This window comes from Python bivittatus, unplaced genomic scaffold, assembly GCF_059951505.1.
Source record: "Python bivittatus isolate LINGU-HERP-01145 unplaced genomic scaffold, Pbiv_v1 ctg000270_np1212, whole genome shotgun sequence".
NCBI classification, from domain to species: Eukaryota; Metazoa; Chordata; class Lepidosauria; order Squamata; family Pythonidae; genus Python; species Python bivittatus.
In genome coordinates, this window is record NW_028277050.1 from 1,192,244 (window position 1) to 1,211,574 (window position 19,331).

Consider the following 19,331-nt stretch of genomic DNA (forward strand, 5'->3'; position numbering starts at 1 on the left):
GACAGCAAACACTGTAACTTATTTAATGTATTATGTGAAGTATTACAATTTCTAAACCTGCTGTCAACCAGCTACATTAGATGTTTACCAGTAGAGTTTTCAGAAAGATTTTAAATATTTTTACCATCTTCTAGAATGGATACAGTAGTGGTTCTAGCTGGTAGAATTGAATGGAAACTTTTTTTCACTTGTTCAGCTGAGGACATGGAGAGGCTACTTAGAGAACAGAAATGGAATGTGTATGCTTGACCCTTGCTAGTTCTAGTTGGTCCAAGATGTGAGAAATCTGTCTGGATGGATCTTAAAGGTAGTTAATAAAAGATGGTGCAGTCTTTTAATTTCAGTACCCAACTGAATTATAATCAACTTATATGAAAGTGTTTCAGAATGTATTAACATCTTGGTCTCCAGTATTTCTGGATGAAACCATTTATTTAAATGAATTTCAGCATAATTTTTGACCTGGTTTGGGGGCTGAAACTACCTTGGATGTCAAATGGGTGTTCTCCCCCAGGAGGTGGATGTACAGACTGTGACTATTTTTTCCTAGATCTCTCTTAATGGCATTCAGCACCTAACTGTGAGCTATGTGAGTTTCTAAAGCTAGGGTGAAACCAGGCTGAGCTCACATTTAGCATCACCAAATTCTCAGAATTTTACGACAGAAATGGCTTTATTATTAATTATGTAAGCTCAGAATTTCCCCTTCCCCCTCCCCCCCCCAAAATAAGCTATACTAGCATTCAGGCAAGAAAGAAGAAAGCACAGAGGTTGGGGGGAGCGCAACATTTATTTAGAAAGGAAATGATAAAGGACCACTCCGCCCCCCAAAAAAAGGAGCATCTTGAAGGACTGAAGGGCCACAGAAGGTTGACCAATTGGGAGTGTATCTTAAAGAGTAAGATGACTTCAGATTCAGTCAGGAGCTTTTTATTGATCCTTTCACATTCCCTCTGTATGAACAGGAAATCAGGAAATTTGCCATAGGCCACTTTTTAGGTTTCCTTTCTAGACCTTTCTCCTGAAACTGAATAGAGTGACCAGCTGGCATCAGTCTTCCTCCAATGCTCACCAGCTTGTTTCTCTCCCACAGTCATCCCTCCAGATAGCATGGATTCCTTTCTTCTACAGTATGGTCAAGCTAGTATATCTGCAAACCATAAGCCAATGTCAATCACCCCAGAGAAGCCCTGTGACAATATTGGATCCAATTACAAGTGGCCTTGATTTCTGCCATAAGTTGCTAAAAGTGTAACTGTTCTTCCCACTAATTTTGGGCTTATGATTATTCTAGATGCTTCTCCTAACTTTATAACCAAGGTGGCTATTAGTGTGGGATGCAATCAACTGAACGTAGAAACCTGCTGAAGTACAGCACCAAGAATATTTCCTTGGACGCATTCCCCCACCCATTACACATTAACCAAGTCAAGGCTCCTTTGAGTAAGCTTGACTTTTGATTAGTACATGGACATATCCATGCTGTTTGCTTGAAGTAGTGTAGAAGTAATTTGTCACTGCCTTCTTCCAGGAAGTTTTCTCAACTTCCTAGCCTAGTCTACAGCCCTACAAATCTCTGGTGGTCTCTAGCCCAGGTACTAAGCAGGTACGACCCAATCTCAGACAAGATTGGTCAGGCACTGCCACCACCTGAGATCATTATATGTTACTTAAAAGTAGGGGCATACATAAGCCACAAACTGTATTTTGTTTTGAATCCAAAACGAATACATTGTATCTCAAGACTGCCAAATTGTTCTGGGTGGGCTACAGTTTGACAGAACCAAAACATGGAATATTATGGTCATTCTGGATTTCAGTGAAGATAAATTCTGGAGGGTCTTACTTGATGACCAGGACAAGACTGGTGTCCCTGATTCCTCAGTTTAGGATAAGTTTGAACGTTTGCATGCATTTTTCTGAAGGCTGCTAGAATGCATTTTGGAATGGACTTTTCCCTACCATGTTTATTAGTATTTTTCTAATATACATTATTTCACATTCAGTGCAAACTGGGTAACTTCACCTTAAAAAGTTAATCAGATTAATTTCTTTCTCATTCTTAGATATACCAAGGAAGATATGTTCTTCTCCCCCTTGAAATTTAAATTCTAAATCCTGGAATTGCAAATCAAAAGAACATCTCCAAATGGTGAAAAAAAAAAGTAGAATTTTACTAGGGAGCATTACTAGATGAGCATTGTCCCAGATAAAGTGCCAGTAGTGTATCATAGGTTGTTGACAACTGACTGATCGTGTTCCCATTCAAACTTTTTCCAGTCACTGCTGAGTGCCCCCAGAATATCTTGATGTAACGTACTCTTGTTTTGTGCTTGGTTCCTTTCAGTAACTCAGCTGCTCCCTTCTAGCAATGCTGCAGGTTCCATGGAAAAGGGAAAAAGCAGTAAAGTCGATGCTCAACGTTACAGTCCAGTATGTTTTTATACTTTTTATGCATATAGGAAATTCAGGCAGGGAGGTGATTTGTGGGTTCTTCATACACAGGGAATCAGGGCAAGGAGAAGAACGTTAAAGAAACTGCCACTTCCTTGTTCCACAGGCCTCCATTTTATGCTGTGTGTGATGCCATCGCTGGAGGGGTATCTCAGTGCATGCTGGGTAATTCACAGGTAATCTGCTTCCTAGGGGGTCTCAAAGCCCTAGGACACAGGGGGATAAGGGCACGTAGGGAAAAAGTAATAGAAGGAGAATTGGTTATCTTTGCTACTCTCTACATATCTTTCCTACTTGAAAAACAGAGCCAGATGCTGTCAAAAGTAAAGTTTGTTGGTTTTGTATATTTTTTAGTCCTATAATACTTTCCAAGTCTCCATTTTTTTCAACCCACAACAATTTGGAACATTTTTTAAGGCAGCCACTCTGTCCTTGCCCAACATAGTTCGTTAACACACTTCCATGCACAGGTAGTCCCTGGGTTAAGAACACCCAGTTTAAGGATGACCCATGGTTAAGAACAGAGCCTATTGTAGCCAAATTTGACTAAAATACACAATGATTCGTGTTCATTACACAATACTGCTTATACAGCATTATACAGTAATACTGTTCTGGCTTACATACAAATTCAATTTGAGGACAGACCTTGGGAACCGAACTTGTTCTTAAACTGGGGACTACCTGTATCTATCAAGTTCAGTCTCTTGGCTAACTCCTTAATATCCTCTTGATCCCCACAGTGCCCTTTTCCGGCCCATCTCCTTGCATTGCTGTGACTTATTATTTGCTGAATCATCTCTTGGCTCACTGGCTAGTTTTGTGTATGTGTTTCTGTCTACTTCTGCTTTTTCACTGTCATTGGTAGGTGTTCATCCATTGTGGATTACTATTTTCCAAGAAGGTGTGAAATGGGTCCAGATTGGGGGAGAGAGAAGAAAGTTCCCAAGGGGTGAGGGGACTTTTGAATGAAAATATGCTGCTGCTTCATTAGTCATAATGTCTTTGTAACACATTTCACTGATGAAACTTTACTTGTCCCCTGAGCATAGCAGAAAGACATGTTTTAAGCTCCTTGAGTGCTGAATAGATATCAAGTTATCAAGTTATTCTGACAGCTTCATAAGGCAAAAGATGTTACAGCAATTAATAGGCAACCCTCTGAACTCAGCTCTGGTTGACCATTGTCATCTACTTGTTACCCGCAGCTTTATGGAGTTCACAGAAGATCTCTTAAGGATAAGCCTTACTTAAGTCTACTATACTCATTTGAAAATCTTTCCTGCATTTCTCATATAGCTTCTGAAAATCATTGGTTGTTCCAAGTTTGGTCACTTTTCTGAGTGATCAAATGTCATATGGCAGTATTAGCTCACTTTTTCAAACTGACCCAACAAAACTGATTAGTAACTTGTAATTTAAAGCTATGTTTAAAAAGTTTCACCAAACCATTCCCAGTGGAGTTGTGACTTCCCTCTCAGCATTATCCTTATAAAATACAAGGTTATAGTTTCTTGTAGCTTCCCTATTCTTATTTTGTAGAATACCATATCCTCTGCAATGGAATAAGTATTCTGAAAAGCTTTTGAGCAATCTGTGTGGTTGTTTCCTTGTATTTACTCACAGCCTTCATGTGAGATTGAGTAGGGTGAGTTGGTTACTGAGCCTAGGTTGCCCAGCAAACCTCAAGGTCTACTAGCAGTTTTAATCCAGATTTCTCTGGTTGTACTTGAACATTATAGGTACCACATCACAGGTTTCTTCAGCTTGGTCAATTACCAGACTGTTTTCCAGGACTGTTATTTTCAAAACCACAAATGTAAAATAGGCCACCTTATAGGAAGCTTTATTCACCCAACCATGCATTTATTTACAAGTGGTCATTCTTTATGGAGGATGCTGAAAAGGATGTTTTGGCTTCCCAATTGCTATGCTGAATGGTGTAAGACTTAGCTATATGGCCATTCATAGCTGAGATGGTTTCTCTTCATTAAGCTTATCCATCTCAGCTGAAGTATAGGAGGAAAATGTCCCTTCAATATCTAGTGACCACATCTATCCATCAGTTGATTCTTGAAGTTATCTTCATCTTTTCTCTGTGTGTAGGATCTGCTGCTGAAGTGAGAACTCACAGCAGTTCACTTTGGAATTCGGAGGAAATGATGCTGGATTCCCAGAAACACCTGACCTGGCCCTTCTGCTTCATTCAGTGACAGCTGCACCACAGGCAGTCAGGAATCAGAGTCCAAATGTGGCATTTTACTCACCCATATGTATCATTCCAGTTCAGCAACCTCAGGAGGGCAGAACCAATCTAGATCTAAAAAAAAAAAAAAAGACGGGGGGCCTCCCATCTGACATAGCTTTAGAAGCAAACAAGAGGAGTGCTTTTTTTCTGTTATTACAGCTAAAATTTGGATATCCAAGATCCCATTTGAAGGATGTGGGTGTCCTACAGGCCCCTTTCAGAAAGGCTGTATTTGTGTTCCTTCTTCAGCATGAAGACCTCAAGAACTTAGGAGGAGTATATCTTAGAGCTCCCAGGATTATACCTGGTTCATAAGCAAAACATCAGAGGTGCATTATGCAGCATAGGCAGGACACACGGTGCCAAAAAGCATGTGTGTATGACATTTAATATTTGTTTCACTATTCATGAGATCCCCCAGATGTTAAATATTTCACTGTACCACTGCCACCCTCTTCCCTGAGTCTTTGTGCCATCAAGAACCAAAACCTGTAAATGTGAATCTTTGACTCCTTGTCCATGCTTGTTATGTCTGTGGTGTCTTGGGCTTGCAATAAAAGACTACTGTGACCAATTCACTATTGTGGTTTCTCTTTAAAGCTAACAAACATCAGTTTCCTGTATCAGAGGAGGAGGCCTGGAATCAGAGTGATCTGTAACTTAGTTGATAAATATTCAGCTAAACTATTGAAGTATGGGAGTTCATCAACCCTAGCAGAAATGTATTCCAGCAAATTATGCCTTGATAGAAACTCTTAAATACAATAACATGGTTTGCATTATTTGAACAGAACCTGTAAGAAACATTCTCAAAGTCTGTGTCACAACATAACAGCTCTGCTATCCCTGGCTCTTAACAACTGTTGAATGTAAGAAGCTATTTTAATATCACTATTATATTTATAGTCCTAGGGCTGATTTCACATGCTCTTCATTAAAGAAACTCCTAATAGTTACCATTCACAAATGAGAATAGACTTGACAGATTACCAATTGACATTAAACTAAAACTACTTGCCACCAATTTCCCCTTATCTTCTATGTAAATCAGGGTTCTTTTAAAAAAAATTTATTATATTTTCAAAAAGTTAAAATACAGAAAAATCAAGAAAAAGGAAAGAAAGAAAAAAGACAAAAGGACAAAAGAAAGAGTAGCTTCTGACTTTCCTTGGTACAGGTATTAATGTAAGATATATTTGCCTCTTATTCTATTATCTCAAAGTTTACATAATGAAAAATAGTTTTTGATGTAATATTCAAGAAAGTCCTAAAATTGATCTATTTCAATAATACATATAATTTGTACAAGATATTTCTATAAGTATAATATCAATCATCAAATCCCAAGATCAAAATTGCATTTTTTTGAGTGTCAAGCAAAAAATCTGAGTGGTTTCCAATTAGAAACAAAGCTAGACAGTGTCTTCTCTTTGAGCAAAGTAGTCAGTTTCACCATCTCCACCATTAATTTCAATATCCATTCTTCAGCTGTAGGTACAGTGGTAGCTCTAGTTACGAACGCCCCTCCTTACGAATTTTTCGACATACGACCAGCTCCGGCCCCAAAAATTTACCTCTACTTGCAAACTCCGCCTCGAGTTATGAACCTGATCTATGGCCATTTTCCCTGCCGCCACGCGGTCGCGGCTTCCTGTGGGCGAGATCGCAGTAACAAGGAGACGTTCGGTGAGGCTTGTGGTATGTTTTGTGGCGTTTGGAAGGTTTTTGGTGTGCTTGTCAGCATGGCTCCAAAGAAAATGCAGACCAGGCTGGCAACTGACTTTAGACAGGTTTTTCCCCAGAACTGAGCCTGCAGCTAAGAGGCAAAGAAGAGAGGAAAACCCTGAAGGAGATCTCCCTGATGTCCCTTTGGAGGGGGACAATAACTGCCTTCCCACCTCCCTCTTCATACTGTGTACTGTACTTTTTTTCATGTTTTTGAGGTTTAAAAATAAAATGCATATGTTTCAGAACTGTTTAGCCGTATTTACATTGAACCTTATGGGGGAAATTTACCTCGGGGTGCGACCAAATTCGGAGGGTGGATTAGCCGTATTTACATTGAACCTTATGGGGAAATTTGCCTCATTCATTTATGGAAATGACATCATTTACACCACTTGGTCAAGGACAATACCACACACGATATAAATCACCATGAGTGATGGAATTTGTGTTCTAATGGACACCCCCTCCCTCATAATTGGCCTTGGAAATCAAGCTTTCAAATAAATGAGCGTTTCTACTGCAGTGATTTTACTCCAGTTTGACAACAACCTGTGATGATCTTCAATGAAACAGTGAAACACAGAAAATAGGTAGGGAACACCATAAGCCAATCACTGCAGTGTTTCTACTCCAGTTTGATGACAACCTGTGATGATCTTCAATGAAACACTGAAACACAGAAAACAGGTAGGGACACCATAAGGCAATCAGTGCTGTCTCTCCGGCTGATCAACAGGAGAATGTCAGTTACCTTGACCACCATGTTGCTGGTTTCATCCTTCATCCGGGAATCATCAGTTATAGGTAGACAGATGTTATTCTACCAGGAACTGAACTCATGGACCTTTGCAGTTAAATGACAATATATGGTGCATTACCTTTAGGAACCATCTAGGTCCTGGCACTCAGTGGCTTGCAGGAAGGGATATATACAGGCTTACCTATCCATAACTCTCCACTCTGAAAGCCTAAGGGGAGGTGGACTATACAGATCTTTCTGATAGCCTCTAGCGTATGAGGGAGAGACTATCCTGGAGCAACATTTGCTCAAAGTACACACAAAATGGAAGGAAACTAAATTGCTGGCACAACCTCACCAATAACCCTAACCAGGCAGTTGGGGGGAGAGAGGAGGGATTGAAAGTTTGCATGCCTGCTGATCTCCAGCCAAAGAGAAGGTGTACAGACAACCCTCTTGTACATTACACTCCTCCTCCAGGCTACTGTGCTGGAGGCTCAACAGTTGAACAGACAAGCAAAAAGTCAAAAGCAAATAAAGTATGTGAAATCACCAAAGTGGATGCACATTTGTTTGGTTGTACACACAGACATCTGAATGGCTGCTGTATAGCAGGATGTATCAATATAGAGATAATAGTATTGGCTTACTATTGTAAGCTAACAGTATTGGATACTTGATTATATACATAAAGCTAACTGAAGAGTTAAGTACTTGCTTAATCCTATATAATGGTGTGAAAAACTGTTGCAAAATACTCATGTAGAAATGTTCTAGGTTTAGATGCATGTAAACTGTGCAGTTGCATGGTATTTGAAGGCAGCTATCATGACGTTTTATATTATGCCAGTTCGAATGCCAGTCATCTTGTGGAAGTAGGAAGGGTAGGATGCCTACAACTGTACTACGTTGCTTACTTTTCTCATTGCTCCTGAGAACTAGAGCTTAGAAGATGCGGGAACCGGCCCCAGCCACTTCTCTCCTGCAAAGCAAATCGATACCAGACAAAAAAATCAAATTCAGAAGACCAAAGAGGACTTAAAAGGTTCATCCTTTCAAACACAGAACAGTTGTCCTGATCGTACCAGAAGTGTTCTAACCCTGTTCCAAGGGCCGTTTGGAACTTGGGACACTTCTAGCAAAGTCAGAATGCATTTTGAGCATTGAATAAATAATGGTTTGAGCTTGAAGTATTACACACACCTCTAATTATCAATACAAAATTTGGTTAAATTCAATACATTACATCACAAGACCCAGTTTGATTCAGTATTCCAGGCTACCCAACTGGGTCCAAGACCTGAGTCCAAGGTATGATTTGTACCTACTCTAATCTACTCTAACCCTGACCCTAAAATACCAGTATGGAGACACAAAAAGAGATGGAGAGGTGATCCTCTAAGTATCTGAGAAGTATTTATTGTGCAGCCCAAAGTATTTCAGACCCCAGAACTTTTATCAAAGGTACTGAAAACTCCTCCAGAATTAAAGAAATAGAGGAACTTTGTTACAAAGCAAAAGAAGGCTCTGAGATCTGAAATATGGTTGATCTATACTTAAGCACTTTGCAGACACTTTGAGGACTTCCTGTCTTTTACTACTTGTGCTGTTCTTTCATATTTGGTTTTTGGCATGACGGAAAGACATCCAATTGTAAAAGTGTGAACACACACAAAAAATCACATTTATACATGTCTTCTCTTTTGGCAGGTGTACAAGTTCTACAAAAAGGTTGTTTATAAATTCAATTCAGAGCAAGTTTGCAAGGATTCTCCCCACCTTATAAAGCCAACCCCCCCCCCCCCCCCCGCAAAAGCCTGATTGAATTCATAAGTCAGCCTAATCCTATCCATATCCTCCGGTATTAAATTTACACAATGTACAACTGCCTGCAAGACACTGCCATCATTTGAGTGATCTCAGCCCAGAGCAGAATGTATCTAGAATGCTCACTTGTTGAGTGTTTCTGTTGCAGTAACATATGAATGAGGCTTAGATCCACACCAATGGATAAACCAAGTCTGTTTGATAGTCTCAGCTGGAAAATTTTGTAATGAATTTTAAATGCTTTTGGACAGAGGACGTTTCTAGCCACTATGTTCCAGCAGCTTTCTTCTAGTGTCTCCAAAGGATTATCTGTTGGCTAGTTGAAACTCTGCATCATCTCACCCAATTTTAGACTGCTTTCTGACAACTCAAACCCTTCTGCATTCAAACAGTATTTCCAGATTAAAATGCACAGGGGGAACCTTAACAACATTTCCACTAAAAAAAACCCTATTAGGTCAATTCAATTATAGAAACACCAAAATAGATTATCTCCCCCTGTAAAGGAAGTTGGCAGTTTAGAAAAGAAATTGCTCTCTGCTCCAAGTTTATCCGCTCCAGGTTTGCCCCAGTGAAGTTCCATTCAGACTCTTTACTTTTGCTGTCTAAAGTGATTCCTGAGTGGAAAGCAATTTGGATCAAAGCATCAATAGTCAGGGAAAAAATTGAGTTCCCTTTCTCTTCCTCTCTCATGAGCTTTAGAACAAAAGTAGAATTATACAAAAGGTAAGTTACAACCCATTTCCATAATGTTTACAAAATGGGGATTTAGCATTTTTTAGTGTAAATTCTGGTTAGACACAATATTTTTCTCCCCTTTCTTTTCACAAGACTTATATATGCCTTCTAAGGTCCTCAGAGACAGAGCACAGTAATAAAAAGCTATTTTAAGTAACAGGGTGTCCAGCTGGATGACAGCACCTAGCCAACCTGGGTGTTCTGAGAAAGCTAACCAGGATTTAGGGCTGTGGACAAACTAGAAAGTCAAAAAAAAAAAAAATCAGAAGAAGGCAGTGGCAAAACATTTTCCTCCTTTTCATTTTTATGGGAGCCGCAAACAAACAAGACCCACTTTTGTAATGTGTTGGTCCACTGTAGAGCCTAAAAAACTCTTCAATAACAAACAACAAAAACATTAGTAACACTCACCCAAAAAACTTCCTAGTACTTCTACACGATCTGAACCAAAGAAAAGCTGGGGCTTTCCATCAATCTGGATAACAAAACACGGCACTCCAAATGCCTACATGGGAAAACCCAACACAAAGATGTAAGAAGAAAATTGTACTTCATCTAACCAGCTTAGGGTAACAGACGCAAACCAAAGAGTTGAAATGTGCCAGTTAGCTTCTGTGTTAGGTAGCTGCACATTTATTCCGCATTTCCTAATAAACAGATCTTGTGCATGATTTCACGCCACTTCAGATGCCAGCATCTACTGTGCGTGGAATAGTTTTGTGAAATAACTCGCTCAATGGGAAGTAATAGGTAGTCAGGCTGCCCATCTTCCCTGCTCTTCATAAATCTGGCAGCAATATTTCAACGCCAGCCATGGATAATAGCTAGGAAGATGCATAAAAGCCAGAAGGTTCTCTGCAGATGAAGTCTTCTGAGGTGACGTCATTACCCAATAAAGTTGCTCATCAGAGCGCTAAAGAGTTCAGCTTCCCAAATCCCCACATCATCTTTTTGGAAAAGGACTCTGACTGGCAGATATATTTCACAAAACGTTGGCCCTTACCCCAAACTTCAGGGCCTCGTCTGTGGTCTCTTTCAGGCGATTCTTCACCTCAGCTGAGCTGCTCATTTTCAGAAGCTCCTGGCTTTTGCCTGAGGGCAACCCTGCTTTCTCTGCAGCCTGAGAAAAAAGACAGATATCCTAGAACACGTAGCCCAAGTTGACTGGATAAAACCTCAGGCAGCTTTCCATACGGAGAGACACAGAACCCACCTGAGATACTTTAAAGGAAAGAAGAGGTTTGCAAAAATACCCCACACTGACACTCCTTAATAGAACTGGAAAGCAAATGCCCGGCACAGAGGGGATGTACTAAACTGTGACCCAACTCAAACTGTTCAACACCTGTGGAATACCTTCCTTGTGGTTTGCTGGCATTGATACAACTTCTATTCTTAACTACTAAAGTAGTTAAGTTCTCTATAGACAGTGCACTCTTTTTTCACATAAGTCTTCTTTCTTTACTCCAACGTTAAGAGGACAACCTACGGTAGTCCAAAATCAGGAGTCTTTTACCAGCTTTTCTGAGTAACAAATGTTACGAAAGGGCATAAGCTTCTGTGTGCTGCAATTCATGATGAAGTCTGATGAAATAACCTGCAGCGCGTGGAAGTTTATGCCTTTTCATAACATTTGTTGCCTGGAAAGGTACTACCAGATTCCTCCTGTTTCTTTGTTCCAAGTAAGATTATTAGTCCATCTAGCTAGGGTTTTCCTCTTCTCTCCGGGGCTCTCCAGCGTGTGAGGCTGAGATCGTCCTTCCTAGAGATCCTAGGAATGAATTTGAGACCCTCGACATGCAGAGCAATTACTGACCTTGAGCTCATCCCCTATGTAAGTTAAGCAGCACACAATACTTTAGAAAAATAAGCTACAGATCACATGGGATTCAATAGTCAGTCTAAGGCCTAGGAAAACTGCATTTCCATGTGTCAGACCTAGTGATAATACTAGTCATAAAATAATTTTCTCCTGATTTGTTAATTTAAAAGAATAAAACGCTTCTAGATCCTTCAAGGAGTTCATGACTGAGGAAGAGGACAAAGCCACACAAGTTCCCTTCTGCATGGACAGTCCTCCCTGACAGCAATACTGCCCCAAAAGCAAATTACACACTACAAGAGTGCCACACGCAGGACAGCAGAGTGGGAAGGCAAGGCCTCTAAAAACTCTGCAGTTTAAACTTCTCTCAAAATGGAAGAATTATCCACCCAGCAGACCTCCACAGACCAGCCCTTTGCATCCAAACCACAGAACAGGCACCTTGTAGGAGAAAAGCATTACGAGGAGCAGGAACTTACTGCCAATATACTCTCTGGCTGAACTATGTCTTCATCCTGGAAAAAGTACAGCAACTGATTAATAACGCTCGTGGATAAGATGAATCATGGAAACACTAAGGTAAGTAAGCGAAAGAAAACAAAACAAGCGGATGAAAAAAACAACAACCCCATGGCCATTTTCTTTGTCTAAATGAAATTGGACCACTAGGCCAATCTCCCTAACCTAACCTACCCAAAACCAAGGGAATGAAGAGAAAAGTGAGGTATGGCCGAAATTCCAGACTGCCCTATTCATTTAATCTGGTCTTAAAGATGCCCATAACAATTTGTTGTCGCAGTTTTTGGGGGTCAGAAACAACTTCAATGCTTAAATTCCTGGAGGCCCCCATATAGGTCTGTACTTGGCTTACTTGGCTGAAATGTGTGCAAGTCTCGTTCAGGTGGCTTCAACTTTCTTACCTAAGCATCCTAAAGAGATCAGCAGAAGGGACAGAGAAATGCCTAGAGAGACACAGTTGTCTGCACGATCTGAATACTTACCCGGGACCAAACGCGCATCCAAAGTTCTCTAGAAACGGGCTCCAAAAACTGGGGTTCTGCTATATCCACAGCTGTGATAAAACGCATGGCAGGCAGACTTCCTGTGGAGGTAGAGAGACACACAAAGGTGCGCTAGAGAAGCTGCATGAATGCTGATGGGGAGACAAACACACCCTCTCCCTTACTTTTAAAAGGACTCATTGGACCTTCTACTTCCTGATGTCCTCCCGATGCGTAGAAACCACCATCTCCAAAATGCCTAACTGGCACCAATTTGGAGAAAGCAATCTCCTTCATTACCTTTCACAATCACAGAGCCTAGGAAATCCTTCGGCAAACTCAGTGGCACTTGGCAATACTTTGCCATTCGTCTGATATCCCTCAGCATATACTCTCCTCTCTTGGGAAGCAGTCCTGGAGGCTGGTTTCCTGTAGCAAAAGACAGCAGATCACACAATTTCAATATTAAGGCTTTAATTTTGCATTCCTCCATCCAAGTAGGGGAAGCTAAAGTTGCATGGGACTGGAGAAACCTGAACACTGGGCACTTACATCAGTTTTACTGGACACAAGAAATCACATCCTAACTAGTTGGTACAGGAGTGTGTCTAATCTTCAATTAAGATCAGTTGAACAATTAAGTACTTACCAGTTGCCTTCATTATCCCCGAAAGGAAAACTGGCCGGAAACGCAGATCTATATTCCAGATGGGACGGTACCTGCAAATAATCTACAGGGATGATGGGGATTATTAAAATTATTTAGAACTAGAAATCAGAAAACGGAAAGCAACATCTGCAAGATTAGATGTTAAAAGAGTGTGTGTGCTCTAGCAATAGGAAAAGAGAGCTGTCATGAATGCACTTTTTTTATTTGATTTGTATCCCACCTTTCTTTCAGGACCTCAAGCTGGCATACATAGCACCCTTTCCTCCTATTTTTCCACACAGTAACAATTCTGTGAGGCGAGGTGGGCTGGGCTGGGCGGGCCCAAAGTCACTAGAATATCCATAGCTGGGGTGGACTAGAACCCGGGTCTCCCTGCCCCTAGCCCAATACCTTAAGCACTGCACCACACTGGTTCCACATGCATCTATTTAAAGGTGATACTCCAGAAGCAAAGAGTTTATCATTCGGCATGAACCTTCATAGGCAACACTACCAGAATATGTACATAGAAAAGCAGGTGTAGGTTTTATTATGAGATAAATCCAGTAAAAATAAAATATCACAGGAACTAAGCACAAAACGTGGCTATTACTTTAAAAATGCTTTTGCACAGAATTAATTGGGGATGAAGATGGGGGAGGAGAAAACATATATTCTATAAATTCCAAAACTTAACAATCAGCTCTTTTATCTGAGGCCCCCTAGATCAGTGTTCCTTAAAGTGTGGTCCTGGAACCCCTGGAGGTCTCCCAAGACCTTCCCCGGGGTCCGCAAAATCAAAATTATTTGCCAGCCTAGGCTGAAAAATAATACAGTATTAAAATCCCATCAAACAATCATGAGAAGCAGTAGCAGCAGCAAATGCATCAATTTTAATTTTTAATACAGTTAATATTGATAAATATAACCCACTCAAACAAAAGCTCTTTGGGGGTCCTCTATAATTTTTAAAAGTGGGAAGGGGTCCTGGGAGAAGAAAGGGTAAAAATATTGTTCTAAAAGATTTAGAAGATAACTCCAATTATCCTTAGTACTATGGTCACTGAAATCTAACACATCTCGAGAGTTCCTAGCTAGGAGGGGCCCCAGAGCACCATCAACCCACCTGGGGTCTATATGCTACCACAACTAGTGCATATGTGCTAGTCATGATCTTTGTACTGGACAAGGTTTCTATATTTAAGAGAAACTCTTGAAGGAAAGAGTGAGGAAAAAGAGTCATATAAATGGACACAGCAGGCCAGAATGAGTAAAAGATCATCCAATCATCAGAGACTAAGCAGCTAGATCCCAAATTCATTTGGTGACCTGGTGTAAAAATCCAGGAACTACTTTTATTTTGAATATATCCAGTTTTGTCAAAACTATAGTTGGTGTGAAGTTCAGAAGTTATAAAGAGGATGGCCTTGACAGACAGAGAGAAGATCTATTACAAAGGCATGAACAGATAAATGTGGCTTAAGTCACAGGAAGCAGAGATGTTTCTTGATCTAGTCTACCTTGTAGGGCTGACAGGAGTTCCCTAAGTTTCTACAGATTCCAGCAGGGATAATCTTCAGAGAAAGAGGAATGATCCAACCAAGTAAAAGTTCCATTGATTTCAACAGCAATGATGCCAATAAAAATTGTTATTTTTATAATATAATATAATATAATAATTATATTATAGCTGGTCACACAGTCAGCCAGATGTTTAGACTGGATTTGGCACTTTTATCCACTGATCAAGTCCTTCCCAAGGATCTGGGATAGGCAGATGTTGTTGTTTGATGATGCTAAATGTATTGTTGCAGGTTCTAAGCTGTTCCAAGTAAAGCTGCCCTTTGCAATTGACTGATGGTGATTTTGTCAATTCCAGTGGTGTTCAAGTGGTGCTCCAGATGTTTTGGGATTGCACCCAAGGCACCTATTACTATTGGTACTATCTTTGCTTTCTTTTGCCAAAATCATTTTACTTCTATTTGCAGGTCCTTATATTTTGTGATTTTCTCCAGTTCTTTCTCTTCTATTCTGCTGTCTCCAAGTATTGCAATGTCCGCTATCCAGACTTTTTTGTCTTTCTTATCAACAATTGTTAAGTCTGGGGTGTTGTGTGGCAGGTGCTTGTCTGTTTGAATTCTAAAGCCCCAGAGCACTTTAGCTTCTTCATTTTCTATTACTTTGTATGTTTTGTGGTCCCACCAGTTCTTGCTTGCAGGCAAATGGTATGTCTTGCAGATATTCCAATGCACCATTGGCTACTTTGTCATGCCACTGTTTGTCTGTGCGATCTTCTTGTAGCAGCTAACTAGGTGGTCCACTGTTTCTTCAGCTTCTTTGCAGAGGCAGCATTTGCTGTCTGTTGCTGTCTTCTCAATTCTGGCTTTATATGCATTTGTTTTTAAGGCTTGGTCTTGTGCAGCCAGAATTAGCCCCTCTGTCTCTTTCTTCAACTTTCATGCTGTTAGCCATTGCCAGGTTTTGCTTTTATCTGCTTTGCTTGCTATTTTTTGTGTGGGTGGGTGTGTACTGACCATGTAATATTTTGCCTTGCCGTGTCTCTTTTCTGTTCTTCATTTGGTCTTTCTTATAGGCCAGTTTGGCCTCTTTGGTATTTAGTAAGCCTTCATGGTGTACTAGCTTCAGTGCATCTTCTGCACTGCCCTTCAGATATTCTTCCAATGCCCTTTTTCCTTCTTCAACTGCCTGGGGTACTTGCAACATTCCACGCCCACCTATGTTCCTTGGTAAGTAGAGTCTGTCAACAATGCTGTGTGGATGAAGGGCATGATTCATTGCCATTATTTTTCTGGTCTTCCTATCCAGGGCTTTTAGTTCAGCTTGAATCTAGCCCACTATTCCAGCTGTGTATCTAGTGACTGGAATTGCCTGGGTGTTAATCGCCTTGATGGTATTTCCACCACTGAGTTTGGACTTTAAGATCTTCTTCACTCTTCTGATGTATTCACTACTAACCTGCTTCTTGACTTCAGTGTGCTTGATGTTGTCAGCCTGAAGGATGCCCAGGTATTTATAGTAATCTTCTTCATCCAGACTCGTGATGCTATTTCCATAGGACATCTTGATTCTTTCAGTTTTCATTATTTTTCCCCTGTTGACGGTAAGGGTGGCACATTTGTCCAGTCCAAACTCCACTGCAGTATCTTAGCTGTATATTCAGACAATGTTGAGCAGTGATTCCACTTCAGATGGTTTTTTTCCATACAGCTTCAGACCGTCCATGTAAAGGAGCTGCGATAACCCAGCAGATGTTTCTGATGTTTGATAGCCATGGCCTGCCTTGTTCAGTATTGTTGACAGAGGAATCAATGCAATGACAAGCATTAGCGGTGACAGTGAGTCTCCTTGAAAGAAAAATTCCTTTTTTGATATTAACCTCTCCCAGTCTATTGCCACTGACCAACAACCGTGTCTTCCACTGTGCCATTGATCTTTGCACAAAGCTTCTGATGTTACTGATGACTCCTGTTATTTCTAGGCACCTGATTATCCAGTCATGTGGCAAGGAGTCGAATGCCTTCTTGTAATCAATTCAAGCTATATTCAAGTTGGTCTTCCTTCTCTTGCAGTTTTCCAAAATCAACTTGTCAGTTAGGAGCTGATCTTTCGTCCCTTGCTATTTCAGCAGTTTCCTTTCTGCTCAGATGGAAAGAGCTTGTTTTCAACTAGATGCTGTTGGACTGCATCAGCTACCACACCAGTTAGCAATTGGAAAGTTGTTGGCAAGCAGGTAATTGGCCTGTAGTTGTCTGGTGCTGCCCCTTTTACTGAATCTTTCATTATCAGGTAGGTTTTGCCAGATGTTAACCAATCTTCAATTTCACCTCCTTGCAGTATGTTGTTAAACTGCTTAGCAATGAGTGGGTACAGAGCAGTCAGATATTTCTACCAAAGACCATGCAGTTCATCTTCATCTGGTGCTGTCCAATTCTTAATCTTCCTTGCTCTTTTCTCCACCATTTCTGCTGTTATTACAAGTCCTTTCATTACAGCATGATGATGATGATGATGCTAAGAAATGGATCAAAATAGAAAGTGCTCAACTTTGACTAGGTCATTCCCAGAATGTTCCTAGTAATTCTTTAAAATGGGACAATATGAGAAGCAGGACACAACTGTACAGGAGGAAATAACTTAAGAGTATTTCCAGATGAGGATTTTATGGCACAGTGAACATTATCCAGAAGTTGCAAACCTCTGTCAAGGGCAAAGAGCTACAGAGGCTTTTCTGCAGGGCTGGGGGAATTCCAAAGTTGCAGAAGTACAAACTTATTGGAGACAGCAACAGGACAGACAGCAAACAACACATAGTAACTGTTAAGAAAAATAGTTAAACGGTGGAACAAAGAATATTAAAATGAAGTCTCTTGGGGACGGCCCAGCTGACGGAAGGAGAGAGGAGGCGCACTCCAGGCTGCAAGTTGCAGATACAAGCAGGTCCCGTTTGCAAAAGGCCGTCAGCCAGTGTCCCTGCCCTGCATTTCCACATTAGCAACAGCATGACCCTGGACTTTGAAACAATAAAGTTCTGGTCATCTGAAGCTGCAATTCACAGTACAGGAATCCGAGCGGATCTCTCTTGCACTGCAGAGTTACTCTTCTAAGTCTTCGCTGCGCTTAGTTATACGCGCATAATAAAGAAAACTACGAATATTGCTGCTACCCTACTCCAAATCGTATCTAACGTGGCAGGAAATCGGACGGAAGCCCCCCAGGAAGGCTTCTGGGCAGCCGAGCTTCTGCTTGGCCTGGAAGACGCGAGGCGAGAGGGAGCGGCTTGCTTTAGCACGGCTTTTCCCAGCGCTCTTACCTCAAAGCCAAGCCAGGAGTACGGGGATATGACGTCGTAGAAACACTCCACCGTCTTCTTGCTCTCGCGCGCCGTAGCCATGCTCCGTCGGAAAGCCAAGTTGAGGGGGGAAAGCCTGCGAGTTAACATGCGTGCAAAGCGAAAGGGAAACACACAGCTCCAAAGACGCACTTTACGTCCTCTCCTGCTGCTTTCTGGGTGCGACCCACTCCCGTGTCCTCCGGCGGTTCCCTTCGGCACGTGGGAGGAAGGGAAAAGTCACGTGGGGGGCGGCGGCGGCAGCAATAAAAACACCTGACTTTGCTGGGAGGGAAGCGCTAATACGCTCACACTTGGATAAGGGTGACTCCATTTACCTTTCTAGGGTAAATCTTTTTATGGTATCATCCCTCGCTCCCAGTCATGAGGTAGGGAAAAAGAACTGGAGGAGGAGCTGTTGTACAATTATACCGATTCAGACTGCAGAGTGGAGTGATGGCAGGATGAAAAGGGAATCCCACCACCTTTAATGGGAAATACTCGCTAGGTATCGTGCTTGGGACTGTAGCTTTACATTTTTAATGGTCATACTCTTTTGTAAGTATTTAGGTATTACAGACCTCTAACTGATCATTCTCAGCAACTTCAGTCTTTGGTTTCTTTGTTAGAAAGCCTTAATATGAAGTTCATATAAAATAGATATAGCTGAAGTATAGATATTATCTCAGAATAATGCAAAGCTTGGACATTCCCCAAGACATGCTGGTTTGTATTGGGAGTCCTTCAACTTCCAGCTGATTCTCTGAAAACCTTTTAAGGAAAGGTTGAAAGGTTGTCACACAACATGGGATTTCTAATCCTACATCTTGGTTTGTAATTGAGCAGTGCACAGATACAAAACATGTCACCTGGAGATGGGTTGGAGGAAGGAATTGGAGGGCTGGATTGGGTCAAAGTAGCTCATGGACTGGAAGGAATATAAAACCAGGTGGTTGTTTTTTTGTTTTGTTCTGGCTGTTTAAAAACAGAATAAAGAATATTCCTATTAAAACACAAGGCAAGAATTCATTTTTTCTTATCAAACTAGACCAGTGTTTCTCAACCTTGACAACTTGAAGATGTGTGGACTTCAACACATGGATGGGCAAATAGCTTTTGAGGATTGTGACAGTGATTCTGTGGAGCTTGTGTTCCTTCAGCAGAGGCCTCTCCAATCAGATGTGAGGGTATTGCGTGACGCAGCCCCTTTCCCGTTCTTCATCCAGCTGTTGTAGTGCAGTGAGAGAGAATGAAACATCAGAGGAGGAGAATGAAG

The 19,331-nt window shown here is 41.1% G+C and overlaps 2 protein-coding genes across 6 annotated transcripts in view; one reads left to right on the forward strand and one right to left on the reverse strand.

The window, feature by feature from the left end:
- Positions 1–4,767, forward strand: part of LOC103055076 (rap1 GTPase-activating protein 1) — a 58,842-nt gene extending 54,075 nt beyond the window's left edge. For all 4 annotated transcript variants that reach the window (XM_088138573.1, XM_088138571.1, XM_025173898.2 and 1 more), the window contains exons 22-24: positions 2,348–2,433; positions 2,561–2,630; positions 4,561–4,767. In XM_088138573.1, coding sequence (XP_087994699.1) covers positions 2,348–2,433; positions 2,561–2,584 — 110 coding nt within the window. In that variant the 3' untranslated portion in view covers positions 2,585–2,630; positions 4,561–4,767. The remainder of the gene's footprint in view (positions 1–2,347; positions 2,434–2,560; positions 2,631–4,560) is intronic.
- A 988-nt stretch (positions 4,768–5,755) lies between these two features.
- Positions 5,756–18,281, reverse strand: GSTK1 (glutathione S-transferase kappa 1). 2 transcript variants are annotated; one of them, XM_088138578.1, is made up of 9 exons: positions 18,038–18,281; positions 13,207–13,288; positions 12,858–12,986; positions 12,558–12,658; positions 12,036–12,071; positions 10,738–10,854; positions 10,146–10,239; positions 8,087–8,151; positions 5,756–7,099 (listed from the first exon to the last, which is right to left on the reverse strand). In XM_088138578.1, exons 1-8 carry the CDS (start codon positions 18,164–18,166, stop codon positions 8,108–8,110), a joined length of 732 nt encoding a protein of 243 aa, XP_087994704.1. In that variant the 5' UTR covers positions 18,167–18,281; the 3' UTR covers positions 5,756–7,099; positions 8,087–8,107. The 2 variants fall into 2 exon arrangements, with proteins under 2 accessions (XP_087994704.1, XP_087994703.1); XM_088138577.1 differs by having other exon boundaries at positions 5,756–8,151.
- Positions 18,282–19,331: the final 1,050 nt, after the last annotated feature.

Excerpts from the sequence above, each read along its gene's own strand:
- GSTK1 (XM_088138578.1), bottom strand. The coding sequence starts at position 18,166 with ATGTTAACTCGCAGGCTTTCCCCCCTCAACTTGGCTTTCCGACGGAGC. Across the intron at positions 12,987-13,206 it reads GGGGATAATGAAGGCAACTG|GAAACCAGCCTCCAGGACTG; the intron begins GTAAGTACTTAA and ends CTTTTGCTACAG. Across the intron at positions 8,152-10,145 it reads AGTACTAGGAAGTTTTTTGG|GAGAGAAGTGGCTGGGGCCG; the intron begins GTGAGTGTTACT and ends TTTGCTTTGCAG.